This window comes from Larimichthys crocea, chromosome XI (assembly GCF_000972845.2).
Source record: "Larimichthys crocea isolate SSNF chromosome XI, L_crocea_2.0, whole genome shotgun sequence".
Classification (NCBI taxonomy): domain Eukaryota; kingdom Metazoa; phylum Chordata; class Actinopteri; family Sciaenidae; genus Larimichthys; species Larimichthys crocea.
Genome location: NC_040021.1, coordinates 16095037 through 16109738, shown reverse-complemented (window position 1 = coordinate 16109738; position 14702 = coordinate 16095037). Strand labels below are relative to the sequence as shown.

General features: G+C 40.1%; 2 protein-coding genes across 2 annotated transcripts; one reads left to right on the top strand and one right to left on the bottom strand.

Annotated features, from left to right (window-relative positions):
- Positions 1 to 449: 449 nt before the first annotated feature.
- Positions 450 to 984, bottom strand: ost4 (oligosaccharyltransferase complex subunit 4 (non-catalytic)). Its single transcript, XM_027283901.1, has 2 exons — positions 846 to 984; positions 450 to 573 (listed from the first exon to the last, which is right to left on the bottom strand). The coding sequence occupies exon 1, from the start codon at positions 981 to 983 to the stop codon at positions 870 to 872; it is 114 nt and encodes a 37-aa protein (XP_027139702.1). The 5' UTR covers position 984; the 3' UTR covers positions 450 to 573; positions 846 to 869.
- Positions 985 to 1940: 956 nt separating this feature from the next.
- selenoi (selenoprotein I) lies at positions 1941 to 10672 on the top strand. The gene is made up of 10 exons (XM_027283896.1): positions 1941 to 2216; positions 4589 to 4657; positions 5153 to 5261; positions 5954 to 6028; positions 7987 to 8249; positions 8570 to 8678; positions 8760 to 8808; positions 8898 to 9078; positions 9167 to 9346; positions 9523 to 10672. Exons 1-10 carry the CDS (start codon positions 2160 to 2162, stop codon positions 9586 to 9588), a joined length of 1158 nt encoding a protein of 385 aa, XP_027139697.1. The 5' UTR covers positions 1941 to 2159; the 3' UTR covers positions 9589 to 10672.
- Positions 10673 to 14702: the final 4030 nt, after the last annotated feature.

The following is a 14702-nucleotide window of genomic DNA, read 5'->3' as shown; positions in this document are numbered from 1 at the left end:
CACAGGTGGCTTAAAAATAAGTCAGATAGATTGATGGCTAAAATTGTCCAGACTATTGAGAAGGTCCAAAGGGTGGCTAAATACTTTTATACAGCATATTTGTATTACCTAGACGTTCCCTGTCACATTCCATTAGAGCTTTTGCTCCACAGCACACCAATATGGAAACATATCCTTTATTACCATATATATTTCAATTACATAAATATTTTGTGTAAAGTAAGTGGTTCAAATAGTTGTCTTTTTAAATGTATAAGCATTATATTTAACCCAGTGACTGACTTTTACCAAATTATACTGTGACTGGTAAGATATTGTTTGAATCTGAAACAAACTTGAAGTTTAAATAAATTAAGTTTAAAAAAAACAAAAACTCCCATGTTTGTTTGTAATATAATAACTTGATGAGAATGTATATTGTGTGTGAGCAGAATAACTTTGATGCAAACGGACTTCACACATTTTTATTAGAAAAAAACACTACTGTGCAATTTAACAAAGATATTCATCTCTTGGAGAAGAAGCCTGGAAGAGGGGAATGTTGTTTCGATGGTGGTGGGAGTCCCATCTCACCTGAGGGGAGAACAAGACGTTAAGTGATAAACACCGGAAAGAAGCATCTCTTTGTGGCTGAATGCGTTTCAACTTTTAAAACAAACCTGTGGGAAGTCTCCAACAGTTTTGTATGCTCCACATTTTACTGACACAATGATCTCAACTCATCATTCACTAAATTTCTTACATTTGCCACAACAATCATTAATCCTGTACAAAAAAAACAAAAAACATTTTCTGCAGCACTGAGTTAAGAACTTGACTTCCTTATGCAAATAAAGTGCACTCACCTCTCCAAATCATAATGGCAACTTCTACTCCTGCTTCTTGGGGTTATTGACGGCAACATAGTGATATAACACAACCAGCAGGAAGAGTGACACGCCAAGCATGTTGGCAAAAATGGCCAGCTGCACGTCTGTCACCATTCTGCAGAGGATAAAAGGACATGTCAGTGTAAGAAAGCTGCTCAGTCTTAAAACACACACACACACACACACACACACACACATACATATATACACACATATATATATATATATATATATATATTTATATATATATGTATAATATATATATATACAATCAGGCCTGTAATGGTAAACAGCTTAAGATCATACCAATGTTTGTGACATGTTTACTTTGCATCACATCTGTCCATTCTAAAGTATAATACACGTGTATTTCATGATCAGTCAATTGTTTTACATTCATTTGACTGAAGTTGCACACATGACTATATAACAGCCATAATAAATAGGAAGCATCATGTTCACTCAATCTCAAAGCAATTTAATGGCAGCTTTACGAGCACGAAAAACGCATTGAAAATGATCTGAGCATGTTTATATTTTGCACATGAATCAGAAAATCGGAGCAGATCGTCCACAGACTGCATGATTATAAATGAGTCTGCCAAATCATGGCACATTTTGAGACTGCTCCATAAATCTGTGTGATGTCAACCTAGCTGGCTGGCTAGCTGGAACCGATACTGTCTAAATTACTCCAATGTAAGGGGCTCCCTCGTGAAATCTGAAGAAAATGATAAACATTTACCCAAATTCAACACAGTTTAAATCATGGTATTACTTACATTATCCCTTAAATTGGGTTTTTTTTTTTTAGTGATGTTTCAGCCGCTCAGCAACAAACCTGTCTCTGTCTTCCGGTTGGAGGGGAAAGCCACGTCACGTTTAAGAGCGTCATAGAAATACGTCGATTAGAGCAGAAATAAAAAAAAATAAAACCTACAAAACATACCTCAACAAACTTTATTAACGTCCGTTTTTCAAGTGACTGTATAACTAACAAAAAACATGTCATTTTAGATCCTTTAACGTAATTTCATAGTTTTTTTTTCCTAATTATTATATCGCTGTCCTCCAGGCCAGAGGCGGCGGTAGTGAGCTCCGCTCCGCTTGGATGTTTGCACTCCCCCGCCACCCGTAGGAGTGGCCCAAATGTTTCGACATCGCCTCACCCGGCGTGAACGACAACAGCCAAGCTAGATGGTACTTCGACTGGGCAGCTAACGTTAGGGATTTGTATTTCAAAGAGGATACATCTATTTATCTCTCACCGTGGAGCCAGACCGCGCCACCATGGCTCTTTACGAATACGTCACTCAGGAGCAGCTCGCGGGCTTCGACAAATACAAGGTATGATTAATTGATTGTAGCGTTAATAGCCGGCTAGCAGCTAGCTGTGTGTGTGTGTGTGTGTGTGTGTGTGTGTGTGTGTGTGTGTGTGTGTGTGTGTGTGTAACAGCTAGCTGTCACGATCTTCAGGGTGGAAAAAAGAGCTAAAATCACACCAGATGCTAGTCATGTTTCCCCCTAGAAAATAAAAGCGTGGTGTTTTATGTGACCAGTTTGTTATAAACTACCGTGTGATCTGCTCAGGTCAGTTTTATATGTTGACCATAAAGTTGTTGGATATGGAGTTGTCCTCCTAAACCAATAATTGGATAGGAATCGAGTTTGGGATTAGCAATTAAAAGCACTCAAGGCGATAGGAAGTAGTTAATGTAATTTACTTAAAGCAGACACTTTAAGCAGTCGGTAGCCGCAAGTATAAACGGTATACAAGCGGTTATAAGTAAGAGATAAATAATATTTAGATATTTCAAAGATATCTCTTTAATATCAGTGTAAATAGACTTTTTTATTTTGAAAGTGATGGCCGGAAGTGTCATGGTTTACCACGCTGAGTTTGACACTAGCGCAAAGCTGCTAATAGTCAGCTAGCTGCTCTTTCTCTCCGTACTTTGCCTGAAATAAGGCTGTGCTTTGTGTTTTCACGTATTTCAGACCTGCCCTGTCTGTCTCCTGTTTGTAACGAATGCCACTGCGTTAACATTTGCTAATATTTCAACTAGAGACGAAAAGGAGAACCAAATACATGTTTGTAATGGACACGTGAGGGGAAAGCAGTCAACTTGAACCAGTACACTAAAGAGAAACGAGAGGAAATCATTTTTATTACAACCTCAGTGACCACAAATTGTGTTGTTAAACGTTTTTTTAAAAAGCTACACCCTTTTCTCCATGTCACACACAAACCTTTAAGTGTTCAGTCCATTCCCATAAAGATGAGCATCAACATGGTGACACACACACACACAAGGAGTCTGTTGTCTTGGTTCTGCTCATGGAGGACTGTAGAAAACAGGAGTGGCACTCACTGAAGGATCCGACAACACGAGACTATTCAGTTTTGATAATGGGGATATGAAACATAGTCATGTATTAGTTTATGTGGCACAGTCTGCAGACAAGCAACACAAACGATGCTTGTGTTAAGACTTGAAAATCCTCCATTCATTTTAATCTGAATGTTTTGCAACAGCTCATACGACAAGATTTCTACTTTCCTGCTCATGTTGTTTGTCCTTAAATGACACAACCATAGGTCATTCAGGCTCTCTCTCTCTAATACCTCCTCCTTTGATTACTGTGTGAAACTGCTCCCCTGAGCGTTTTTTAAATTTTTTCCACGAGAGACCCTTTTCCAATAATTGCTTTTTAAGTGGCTCACTCCATGTGTGAGCTACTGTGCCTCGAGCATCCGGAGGATGACAAATGTGAGCGAATGAAGGGACCGTGGCTCTTTTTGACACACTGTTTGTATTCTTAGAAGGTGCACGGACTCAAGCGTGCATCTAGGAAGAGCACAAGTCTGAAAGATTTTCCATGCCATCATCCATCTTTCTGCCTCTCACGTCCTTTATCACATTTAGCAGAGACTACCAGCTTCCCTCGGCGTCTCTGTGCCGATGCCTGCATGCATGCGTTTGTAGTAGATAAGGGTGTGAATAGTGGTTGCACTGTCTGTTTTTGCATATGTGATGGTGAGTAATCAAATTGTGGATGCTGGTAATGTCAAAAGAGTGTGGTCCTCAAATTGACAAACACGAGCAGTGTTTGAGTGTTGTCAGTATTAATGTGGAATAATAATGATGGATTAGATGTTTAATTATGCAGAACAAGTGCAAGCTTGTGTATGAGAGAGTGTTTTGTAATAGTGTTAATCTGTGTCTTTGGCAGTTGTTCTATTAACACGTTTTGTAGTGTTTAATTTGAGCTCCAGAGAGTGTGCTGTGAGAACTGCAGTTAAAGATCGATAATGAAACCTCCAAATTGCAGATCCCAATCATCTTCCAAGCGAGCCAGGAGGAAGAACGAGATAAAAATCTAAGAATTAAAATCAGTCACAGAAAACATCCCTCATAGAAGACATCGACATCTTAACTCAAAAGCCTAGCATAACAAAACACACAGACCGTACACACTTGTTAAACTGTATGAACACCAGAGAGGGTACATTACACTGTAGCTCGGCACATGTTCGTCATGCCTGGATAAAGTAACAGACTGGAATCAGGTTTGTTTTGATCTGCGTGATGACAGGCTACCAATATGACCCAGTAAACAAGGTACTAACTTTAGTACACTTGCACTTGGATGAAATAATCATTGTGTCTGTGTTCAATAATGATATCCTGACTGATTAAACAAATGTGTCTTTGCAGTACAGCGCAGTGGACTCGAATCCCCTGTCTGTCTACGTCATGCACCCGTTCTGGAACTTTGTGGTGAAGGTGAGAAAGACCTTTTCAGTTCTGTGTGTGTGTGTGTGTGTGTGTGTGTGCGTGCGCGTACATCATTAATGAGGTTTCCAACCATCTGCCGTGATACAGTAACAACACTGAATGCCTGTGTCAGAACTCATCAGCCTCCGGCTGTAAGAGTTTGTTCTGTTCTTTGGAGATACTGTGTTGTTATGAATGCAGTCATGTACCTGATACAGACTGAAGGATTTCTCAAATACACAAGCCTGAGTTCCCTATAAACAGTCTGTTTAGACACTGACGCATTCATGTTCTTATCTACATCGAGCCTTTATTTTTTTACGTCAGTCTTTGCTTTAACGCAACCGTAGTTATATCACATCTGTGCCTAAAATCGCCATCATCCATGAAGTGTGACGACAATAATTACTTTAATCAGTGTCAACATTAAAATGAGACTCTAATCAAGAGCCAAGTGACACGTTAATTAACTTTTACTCACTATCTTTATGTCTCTGTCAACAGTTTCTGCCAACATGGTTGGCTCCAAACCTCATTACGTTTACAGGCTTCATGTTCCTTGTGTTGAACTTCCTTATGTTGGCCTTCTACGACTTTGACTTCACTGCCTCTGGTAGGTTCTCAGCACTACTTCTTGTGTTGTCTAGTGGTTGAGGAAGTGTCGTTCACTTTATTTTGTCTTTGGATTTCTAAATGATGCAATGCTCCTTTTTTTTGCTCTGCTGCTGTTGTTTTACTTTTAACTCACCGCTACTTTGTTGATTGTAAGTGACTCAGCGAAGCTTTATTTAAACCACGGTTAATATTAAAATCTGTTAATTGTTACATCCCTGGTTGAATCCATCCGATCTGTTTAGAAAATGGAGGAAAGAAAATAGAGGTGTGTGTTAGTGATCTGGCTTCTAAAAGGCAAAGTCCAACACTGGCTGAAACACGCCTGGCTCTGGTGACTCAGGGTAATAAATGACCCATAACATCCTACAAACACACACACTGAGCTGCTAGTGTTAACATGTACAACAGTATCAGACAGAGTGACACCCTGTTCTGTAAAGACACTGTGCTCTGTCAAAACGTCCTCACAGGAATATTTGCTGTCAGTACTTACAAGCAGGGCTAAACCAAATTATGCACACATGTTAAACGTTCACCAGAAAATATGCTTCCTGGCCGTTCTTATTCCGCAGAGATGCTTGTGCATTCCTTTCCAGGAAATTTGAGTAGTGTGAGAAAAGTGAAAATGCATCGGGCTGATCTGTGGCCGTCTGTGTGGCGTGCTACATATTTACACTGTTTGTGTCTCAGCTGCAGGACATGAACACGTGCCTAGTTGGGTCTGGGTTGCTGCAGGGATCTTCAACTTCTTGGCCTATACACTCGGTGAGTCCTAACCCCCCACGACCCCTGCGTGTTGTTTTTTCTCTGGCCTTTTGAGGAGCGCAGGGGAAATTCTTGTTAATGGAATGTATTCTGTACAGTGAGTCTGACACTAACCAGGTGGGTTGGATATATTTAAGTTTCAGGTTTATTTATCATATGCAGGAGAACACAGGGTCAACAATACAATGAAATTTGTTTGACAAGAGAAACCAATCAGCTCATTAAAAGTGTGTAACAGATAGAAATAAGCTAAAGAAGTCAAATACAATAGTATAGAAATGTAGGTTAAAAAAAATAATATAAAATACAAAATATATAAACACAGCATGTACAAAAAAAAGAGAGTAACAAAAGATAAATAAACACGTAGTTTGTTGCTTTGACTCTCACAGTAATTAATTTATTTTCATTATATTCTTCTTTGGAATAACAAGGTGTTAAAATATGATTGCAACGTTAATGTCATGCAGCTCTTGCCTTTGGTAAATACAGATTGCAGCATCAACAGGATGCCACAACGGCGATCAAACTATCATTTGAATAGATAGAGGACATTTTACAGCAATGTAACTTACACAACCGTATGGATTGAGAATTTCCATGGGAATAAAAAAAAATGTGATTAAGATTGAGACATGCAGCACGAGGAACTTCAGTGATGTCTGTATCTAATGTTTATTGTAGTAGGTTTTGATATTGTAATTGTAACAAAACATACAAATCCAGGTGTTTTGTGTGAGTACTTCAAGTGTGTATCACACAGAAAACACGTTGGGAGAAGTTCATGCTACACCATCATTCAACAATTACTATTTAAGGGCCCTCAAAGCAAGATATTTCAAGCTGGAATATGATCACAACATATTTCTTTAGCTGACTGTTAACGTGCACATACACGACCATTTGTCGAAAGTTGCACTAATCAGTATTTTTCCTACTGACAGACAGTTGGTATTATGAATATGAGTAATGTGGAAGGAGTTGCTCAAGGCAGATAATTTTCTCAGGAATGGGTGGAGATCAAAACACACCTGAAGGAGAGCGAGCATTGCTCATTAGGTTGCCAGAGACGTGACTCCAAATACAAGACCGTGTATTAAAATGGTCAACACTGCTGACTTGCATGAGGTAATAACACACTCAGTTGATGCAGTTTTAATTGCACATGAAGCAGAGATGTTTGCGCTCCAGGAATTAGGATCCACTCCAATCCTCCAAGCAGGATGAACCACTTAAACAGATCAGTATTTACACAGCAAGGTGCATATTATAATATTTGGGCATGTGTTCCTAACTTTTTTAGGACAAGAGCACCTGAGTTAGACCTCTCGCCTGTAGGCAGTTGCAGCTTGTAGCATTGCTTCACAAATATGAGCTAAAGCTCCAAAGCTTATGGGAATTATAATAAAAGTACCAGCAGGGAGAGCTGAATTTGATGTTTTATAGCTCGCTCGCTGAGCGTGCTGAAGTCACTTAGTCGTATAGATGCCCTCAGATTTTCCCCTCGGGCAGTCAGTGACTCTCTTACTACAGTCAAATAAATAGAGATTTATTTTATTGTCAAATTCCTTCTCTGTTTATGTGTTTGTTCATGTGTGGACGTGAACCAGACTGAAGTCATTTTCAAGTCCTGCTGACCATTTTGTGAACCATTAAAATAAAACAACTTTTCCATGTGGACTTTCTTATGAGGATGCGTTTTGCAGAATGCTTCCATGTGTGGATGGAGTGAGTGTTGCCGTGATCAGTTGCCGTGACAATTCATTCAGCGGTGGGAAGCAGGAATGTGGCTGTTTTCGAAGACTTTGTGCAGTTATGTGAGTGTGGGCAGCGGCAACTTTGGATGAATGGAAATGAGAATAGGAAAAGGAAAATCTTAATCGCTGTCTGTTTCTATAAATGTTCACATAAACATGTACTGTATGTAATGATCTATGTCTCTTTTGTGTTCTGTGTAGATGGTGTTGATGGTAAACAGGCTCGTCGCACCAACTCCTCCACCCCACTAGGGGAGCTGTTTGACCATGGCCTGGACAGTTGGGCTTGCATCTTCTTCGTGGCCACCGTGTACTCCATATTCGGGCGTGGGGAAAGCGGCGTAGGTGTCGCCACACTCTACTACATCCTGTGGGTGGTGCTCTTCTCATTCATTCTATCCCACTGGGAGAAATATAACACGGGCATCTTGTTTTTGCCGTGGGGATACGACGTCAGCCAAGTGGTAAGGACATGCACAAACACACATGCACGGACTTTGATGTGGTGAAATGGGACAGCCATCCAATTGGCCGTTTCTGTTTGTTATTAGTGTTCAGAATCAGTTTGATTGGACGGGTGTGTGTACACATACATGGTGTATGTCAGGCACGCAAACAGTCTGCATACATGACGACAGTAGATTTATGTTTGTTTGTATGTTTCACTTTGAATGTTGCAAGAGAAAGGGCTCTCTGGATGAGGAGGGGGGGGGTTGTGAACAGTCACCACCTTGACCTTCCAGCCTTCTAATGACCTGATACCTTGGGTCTCGTCTCCTTCCAGACCATCTCCCTCGTTTACTTGGTCACTGCTGTGGTCGGCGTGGAAACATGGTACCAGCCAATCCTGTTGCACTTCCTCTATAGAGACCTTTTCACCTTCATGATCATCGGTGAGCTGTGATTGGTCACACCGTGTACATTGATTCGCCAGCTGAAGCGCTCGCACTAATTCACGTTTTTTTAATCCGCAGCCTGTTCCTTTACCGTGACCTTACCCATGAGCCTCTACAACGTCCTGAAGTGAGTCAGCCTCTCATTTAGAGTTTCATAATATCAAGTTTATTATTTCACACAGCGCTCTGAACTCTTGAGCCTCTGTGGTTTCGCAGAGCTCACCGCAGTAACACTCTGAAGCACAGCAGCCTGTACGAAGCCTTCCTGCCCTTCCTCTCTCCTGTCCTCCTCTTCATCCTGTCCACAATTTGGGTGGTCTACTCTCCATCCAACATCCTCGAGCTGCAGCCCAGGACATTCTACCTCATGGTGGGGACAGCCTTCGCTAATGTCACGGTGAGCTGATTTCTTTCCACACACACACACAGTTACACTTTAGTTTCCATAAATGTCCCATGTTAATGAATGTTTATTTGTCTTGCAGTGTAAGCTGATTGTGTGTCAGATGAGTAACACGCGTTGCCAGGCGCTCAGCTGGCTGCTGCTGCCCATGACGCCGGTGGTGTTGTTGGCGGTGACCGGGGTGTTCGCTAACGAGACCCTACTGCTTTATCTGTGGACAGCTGCTGTCATACTAGCACACATACACTACGGTGTATCAGTGGTAAGGACACACATATACACACATTACCTATGTTGAATAAAGACATGAAAATGATAAGGCTTCAAGAATTACACATATTGGTCCTGTGGTGCTTAATGTTAATGTTTTGTTTTTTGTTTTTTATTCATACATGATTTTGAATGAGGTGTAAAGTTTTTTTTTTTTCATTGCTACAGGTACAACAGCTCAGCGGCCACTTCAACATCCTCGCCTTCTCCCTGAAAAAGCCCAACAGTGACTGACAGGAGGAGGAAGAACGAATCGGCTTGAAAGAAGCGGAGGTTTAAGCTCCTCCACTCCTCTGCTTATCGACACTTCACTCTCATCACCACGGAAACCACATCCCCTCCCTGCTATCCATGAGGACACTGCAAGTGGAATAGACTGTGGCCCTCTTTTTCCACTGTCCCCCAAACATACACACACACAACTCACACAACTCACACAACTCGCACACGGTCCCTAACCAACCAACCAAACTCTGGTCTCTGCGATGGGGCGGGCCCAGGGGCTCTGGCTTCCGTCATTAGTGATTGGCTAACTTGGTTGAGCCAATGAGGTGCAATTGTTTCCTACGGAAATGTGCTTCAGTCGAGAGGACAGGAGCCACGCAAACACACACACACACACACATATATATATATACGATACACACATGTACATACATTATTCTGCTTTCATGCAGATCATTTGTATCTCGTGGCAGTTATTTCAAATGCAAACACAGCCACACACACAAACAAGCAGAACAACAGAACAGCACTCACATAGTATTATGAATGTATGATATGCCTTGGGGAAACGTCATTTAAGTTTTATTATATTAACAGGAATGCCTCAAGTTTCAAATGTGACCCAGCCTCTAAATTCTGGCCAGATGTGGCTCTTGCATCCACAGCTGTGTCCAGAGTTTAGAGGTTTAGTCACTTTTTTTTTTTTTTTTTTTTATCATCGGATGATTTTCAGTTTGAAATTCCAGTGATCAATGTTAATAGCTACTGTATATACTGTATGTGTGAAGGGGTTTGGGGCATTTTATTTTCAAACTGAAATGAAACTTAAAAAAGAAAAAGATGATTACTCCTGTAAAACATTGTATAAATCCCCCCTCTAATTAATGCCACACTCTGCTCTGAGGTGACACTTGATTTTAACTAACCAGGGCAAGAATTTACCAGGGTGACCTCTGACCTTTTGAACTTTACTAAGCCTCCACTTTGACCTCTGTCTGAGCACTGGCCTCGCAGCTCTCCCTTTCCTCTGAGGTGTCGTGTCTTCATGCTGATTCGTTCTGTTTTTATTTTTTAACATATTTTTTATATATATATTATATCTTATCGATATAATATATATATAATTTTTTTTTTTCTTTGGTACTTTGTTAGTCTGTTGCCATGGCAATGGTTTGTGGTTGAAGTTGCGCAGCGCTTGAATGAAGAGTGCGTCCAAAAACCGGCAACGGAGCGGACTCACTCTGAGGGAACAAGCCGTCGCACAGGACACCACAAACGCCTGCAACATCGCCTGGCATCACACTCTCCTGCGCACACAGATATCACATCTTTTATACTGTCTGTCACATAACTTGTGAATTTTTTTTTTTTTTCTTTATCAGTGTGTTCAACACAGTTCCTCTGTGTGATTTAATGTTTCCATGGTAAAGATGGATATTCAGTAGTGTCTGCAGACTGGACTTGGTTTCTGATCAAACTATTTTTCACTGCCAGCACAATTAAGATTTGACAGGGGCTTATTAATCATCTGTCATTTTCTTCCTGTCTCAGCATAGACTCTTTGTCCGTGTGGTTGTAGGTTGAAGTGTAACCTGGAATCTGTTTTGGCTTTGCTGTTGAAAAGTGACCAGTCTTTCTGTCTATCTGCGTGGACTCAAGTATCTGTTGACGTAGGACGGAAACGTCCCAGCTTACGCTCAAGAGTTTAACAATTCAAGCTGACTGAAACCTAAATGATCAATGTGGAGCCAAAGCTAAGGAATGAAGTGTTCCACAAGTCAGTCTATCTTCTTAACCAATATTAAATCAACTGTTTTCAACCAAATTAGTAAACCACAGCCCCACCAGACATGGGCTGCCACACTTTTTTTTAGGTGAAACAGGTGGATGCAGTCAGCTTAAACCATTGGTCCAAATCTGTTTCTGTGGTTCTGAGAGGAAAATAGTTCAAATGAACCAGAATAACAACTGTTGCGATTGCGAATGTCTTGTACTTTTCTTGTGAACGGTGGTCGTTTTTATCTTACTGAACAAGCCTGAATGTTAATCATCTCACATACAGTGGATTGCTGCAGTGTCATGTGTCAGTGTCATGATACTTTATGATTAAAAAAAGTACACAGCAAACACTAGATACACTGATACTCTGATCTCTGCGGATCATTTTTACCACTTTATCTGGAAGTTTTGTACATAAACTGTTATTGAGCAACACTGAACAATTAGTGATTCTGTCATGTTGTAAGATCAAACTCTACTGCCGTAATACCCAGTAAAGTAACCCATTTTGGTTTGGTACTTTTGCACTGCAACTGGGGAAAGCTTGTATGCAGTCATAAGCACATTGTAAAAGTTGAAATTTGATTTGACACTTTCTTAATGAAGGCCCTACATCTGTGACTTTGGAGACCGTAGATTGTACTGACGAAAGAACAACTGACTGAGATTTCTCCACTAGAACAGTAAATTGTTTTCTCAGTGGGTACATGCACTGTGTGAGTATGTGCAGATCCATGTGTACAAGTCCGTTAAAGTATGGGTGTATGCGCTATATGTGTGGATATCTGTGTAAATACATATATTATTTGTTCATTTTTATTTTAGTTTTTAAATTACAAAATGAGAATTTGTTTTTCGCTAAACTTGATTTCTAAAAACACGGGGCAGTTGACTTTTTAAACCAGGGGATGATGCCGGTCAGCGGTGTTCTTGTCAGCTCAAAGGAAAGCTACAAAACTGCCTATGTAGCAGTTCAGACAACAGTTTGTTTGTTCTAACAAATCTCATTTCTGCTGCTCTACGGGCTGATTGGATCTGGGTGTGATCTAACCCTGGCTGCAAACACTACAAATAATTGTTACTGGAAAATTGTTAGCTGGGTGAGAAAAATTGTGCCATTTAATGAAAAAAACATCAGGCAGAAAATATTAGAACAAAACATAAAAAAACAGTGAAATTCTCATCCAGCTGGCAGGTGGATTCATCAGTTTATTTAGGATACATTATTATATTTTCTGGGCTTTTTATTGTAGTGTGCTCGTCAGCTTCACTCACCACTTTCTAGGAAAACAGTCTTAATCCCCCCTGGATCAATGAACCAAGCCGTTTAAATTGTGACTAAGTTGTTGTATAATGCTGCCCTGGCCAACACTCCGGGGCTTCAGTGTGGCTACTTGTGATTGTTGTATTTAACCAGTGAAAGAAAGGACTGTCCAGAAAACAAATAAAGGTGAATTTTCTTTAACCACTTCACTGTGTTGAAGCCAGAAACTTGAGCATTTATGAGTTCCTTTTAATCTCTGGACCAAAACCTCAGGACCAGCAGAGAGCAGTGTTGAGCTTAGTAGTCTGTCTGGTAAAGTATTTACATCTCATTCACTATAAGCATAATCTGTGCTATTGTTGCCTACAGGCTGTGGTTTCTGGTCCTTGTGTTTTCCAAAGATTTCGCTTTGTCCAGGTTTTCTCTGTTCATTCCACACAGGCAATCTGTAAATCCAGCAAAGTTCATCCTCAACTTGTTTCAGACATGACAGTGGTTATGTAAAGTCATGCTTGCACTGACATCCGTGATCGATAATCTAGCTGTTGGTAATGATTGTTTTGTCTTGTGTAGATGACATTATGTCAAAACTTTGAAGTGATATTACATATTTGTAGCATTTGACAGGTAGAAACTATGATTTCTACCCAGCCATTAAGAAATATGAAATAAATATTTTTAACTAAAAATTAATTTTCTACTTACAAATCCATGATTCAGTACAAATCAATGTCAGTTACAAAGACCACAGTACAATGTTGAAGATGTTTGACTTTAGACACATTGACACTTTTAAACTAAAGTATAAAATATTATGACTCGGCTGTAAGGTTGCTGTTCTTGAATTCATTCAGTTGCAAAACATTAAACTTGAATTTTCTCCAAATCTTCATGGATATAATTCTTATCCAGCATTACATTTAAAAATGTTGATAAGCTTGATAGGTTGAGCAGCAGTTGATGGCAGTCTCTAGTACTAGAGGAGCAGTGGAAGCCAGCAAAGCTTGAAGTGTTGTAGTGAAGCTTGTATTGACCAATACAAGCAAAACTCCAAAAGGCTGACACACCCAGATGCCATAGGAGTGTCATAGGAGTACTTCATGTATACTTGAGCTTCAACTTAAGCATCAGCACTTCCCTCCCAAATCCAGTTCAGTTCGGTATTTCTGGAGCACAATCCAAAAGCAAATACAAAATACTACAAAGTTGTAGATTGTATTGAGAAATAATAGTTTTATGGCTAAAACCTAATCTTTATCTTCTTGAATCACAGCATTTGTGCAAGCACATAAAACTATTCCCTCTGTGTTATTAAAAAGGGTGACATCAGCTGCTGGTCCAATATCGCTTCATTGATAGGTACTACGATCCAGATGAGGCCAACTATAAATCAAGATGATTTACAAGGATCAGGTTTTAGTTAGAAGGATTTAGTTACGACAGAAGTGTAATAAATGTGATGCAATGTGTTGGTAGATTCTTTTGAAAGTTGATGGATAGAGAGGAGAATGACTGCAACAACCAAAACAACCTGCACTACACAGATCCTTCAGCAGATGGAGCTGCAGAACTATACATGTTATATGATTTTGTACCGTATGTTGATGGTTGCAGCAGCTGAGGATAAGAGTAGGGAATGATCAAAGTCTCTGCACACATTTCCTTCTAAAATGAGCTTCACAGGTAAAAGCAACAGTTGTCATTTTTACAGTCTTCATCACAGCGTGAGCGACATATGTGCTGAACTTAACACCTCTGACTCATGTGGCTCTGTTTTCGGTTACAGACTTCATTAGTAATTCATTGTCTCCTCGCCCGCCAGTTCGTCTGGCTGAAAATGTTTGTGCGTTTGTTTGTTTTTGGTTTTTTAATCATCTTTGCACTTTCACATCAACTCTTAAAACACTCAGGAATCAAGAAGGTTTAAAGAACTTTGACTTTCAAACAGAGAGCGATCAGAAATCCTCAAGTAATCTTTAAGAGAAACTGCCAGAGAACATCAAAGGAAGACTCTATGGCGAGTTTTCCTTTAATAAAGGCTTGTATATCATAAGAGTCAGTCATCTTTGAACAGGGAGGC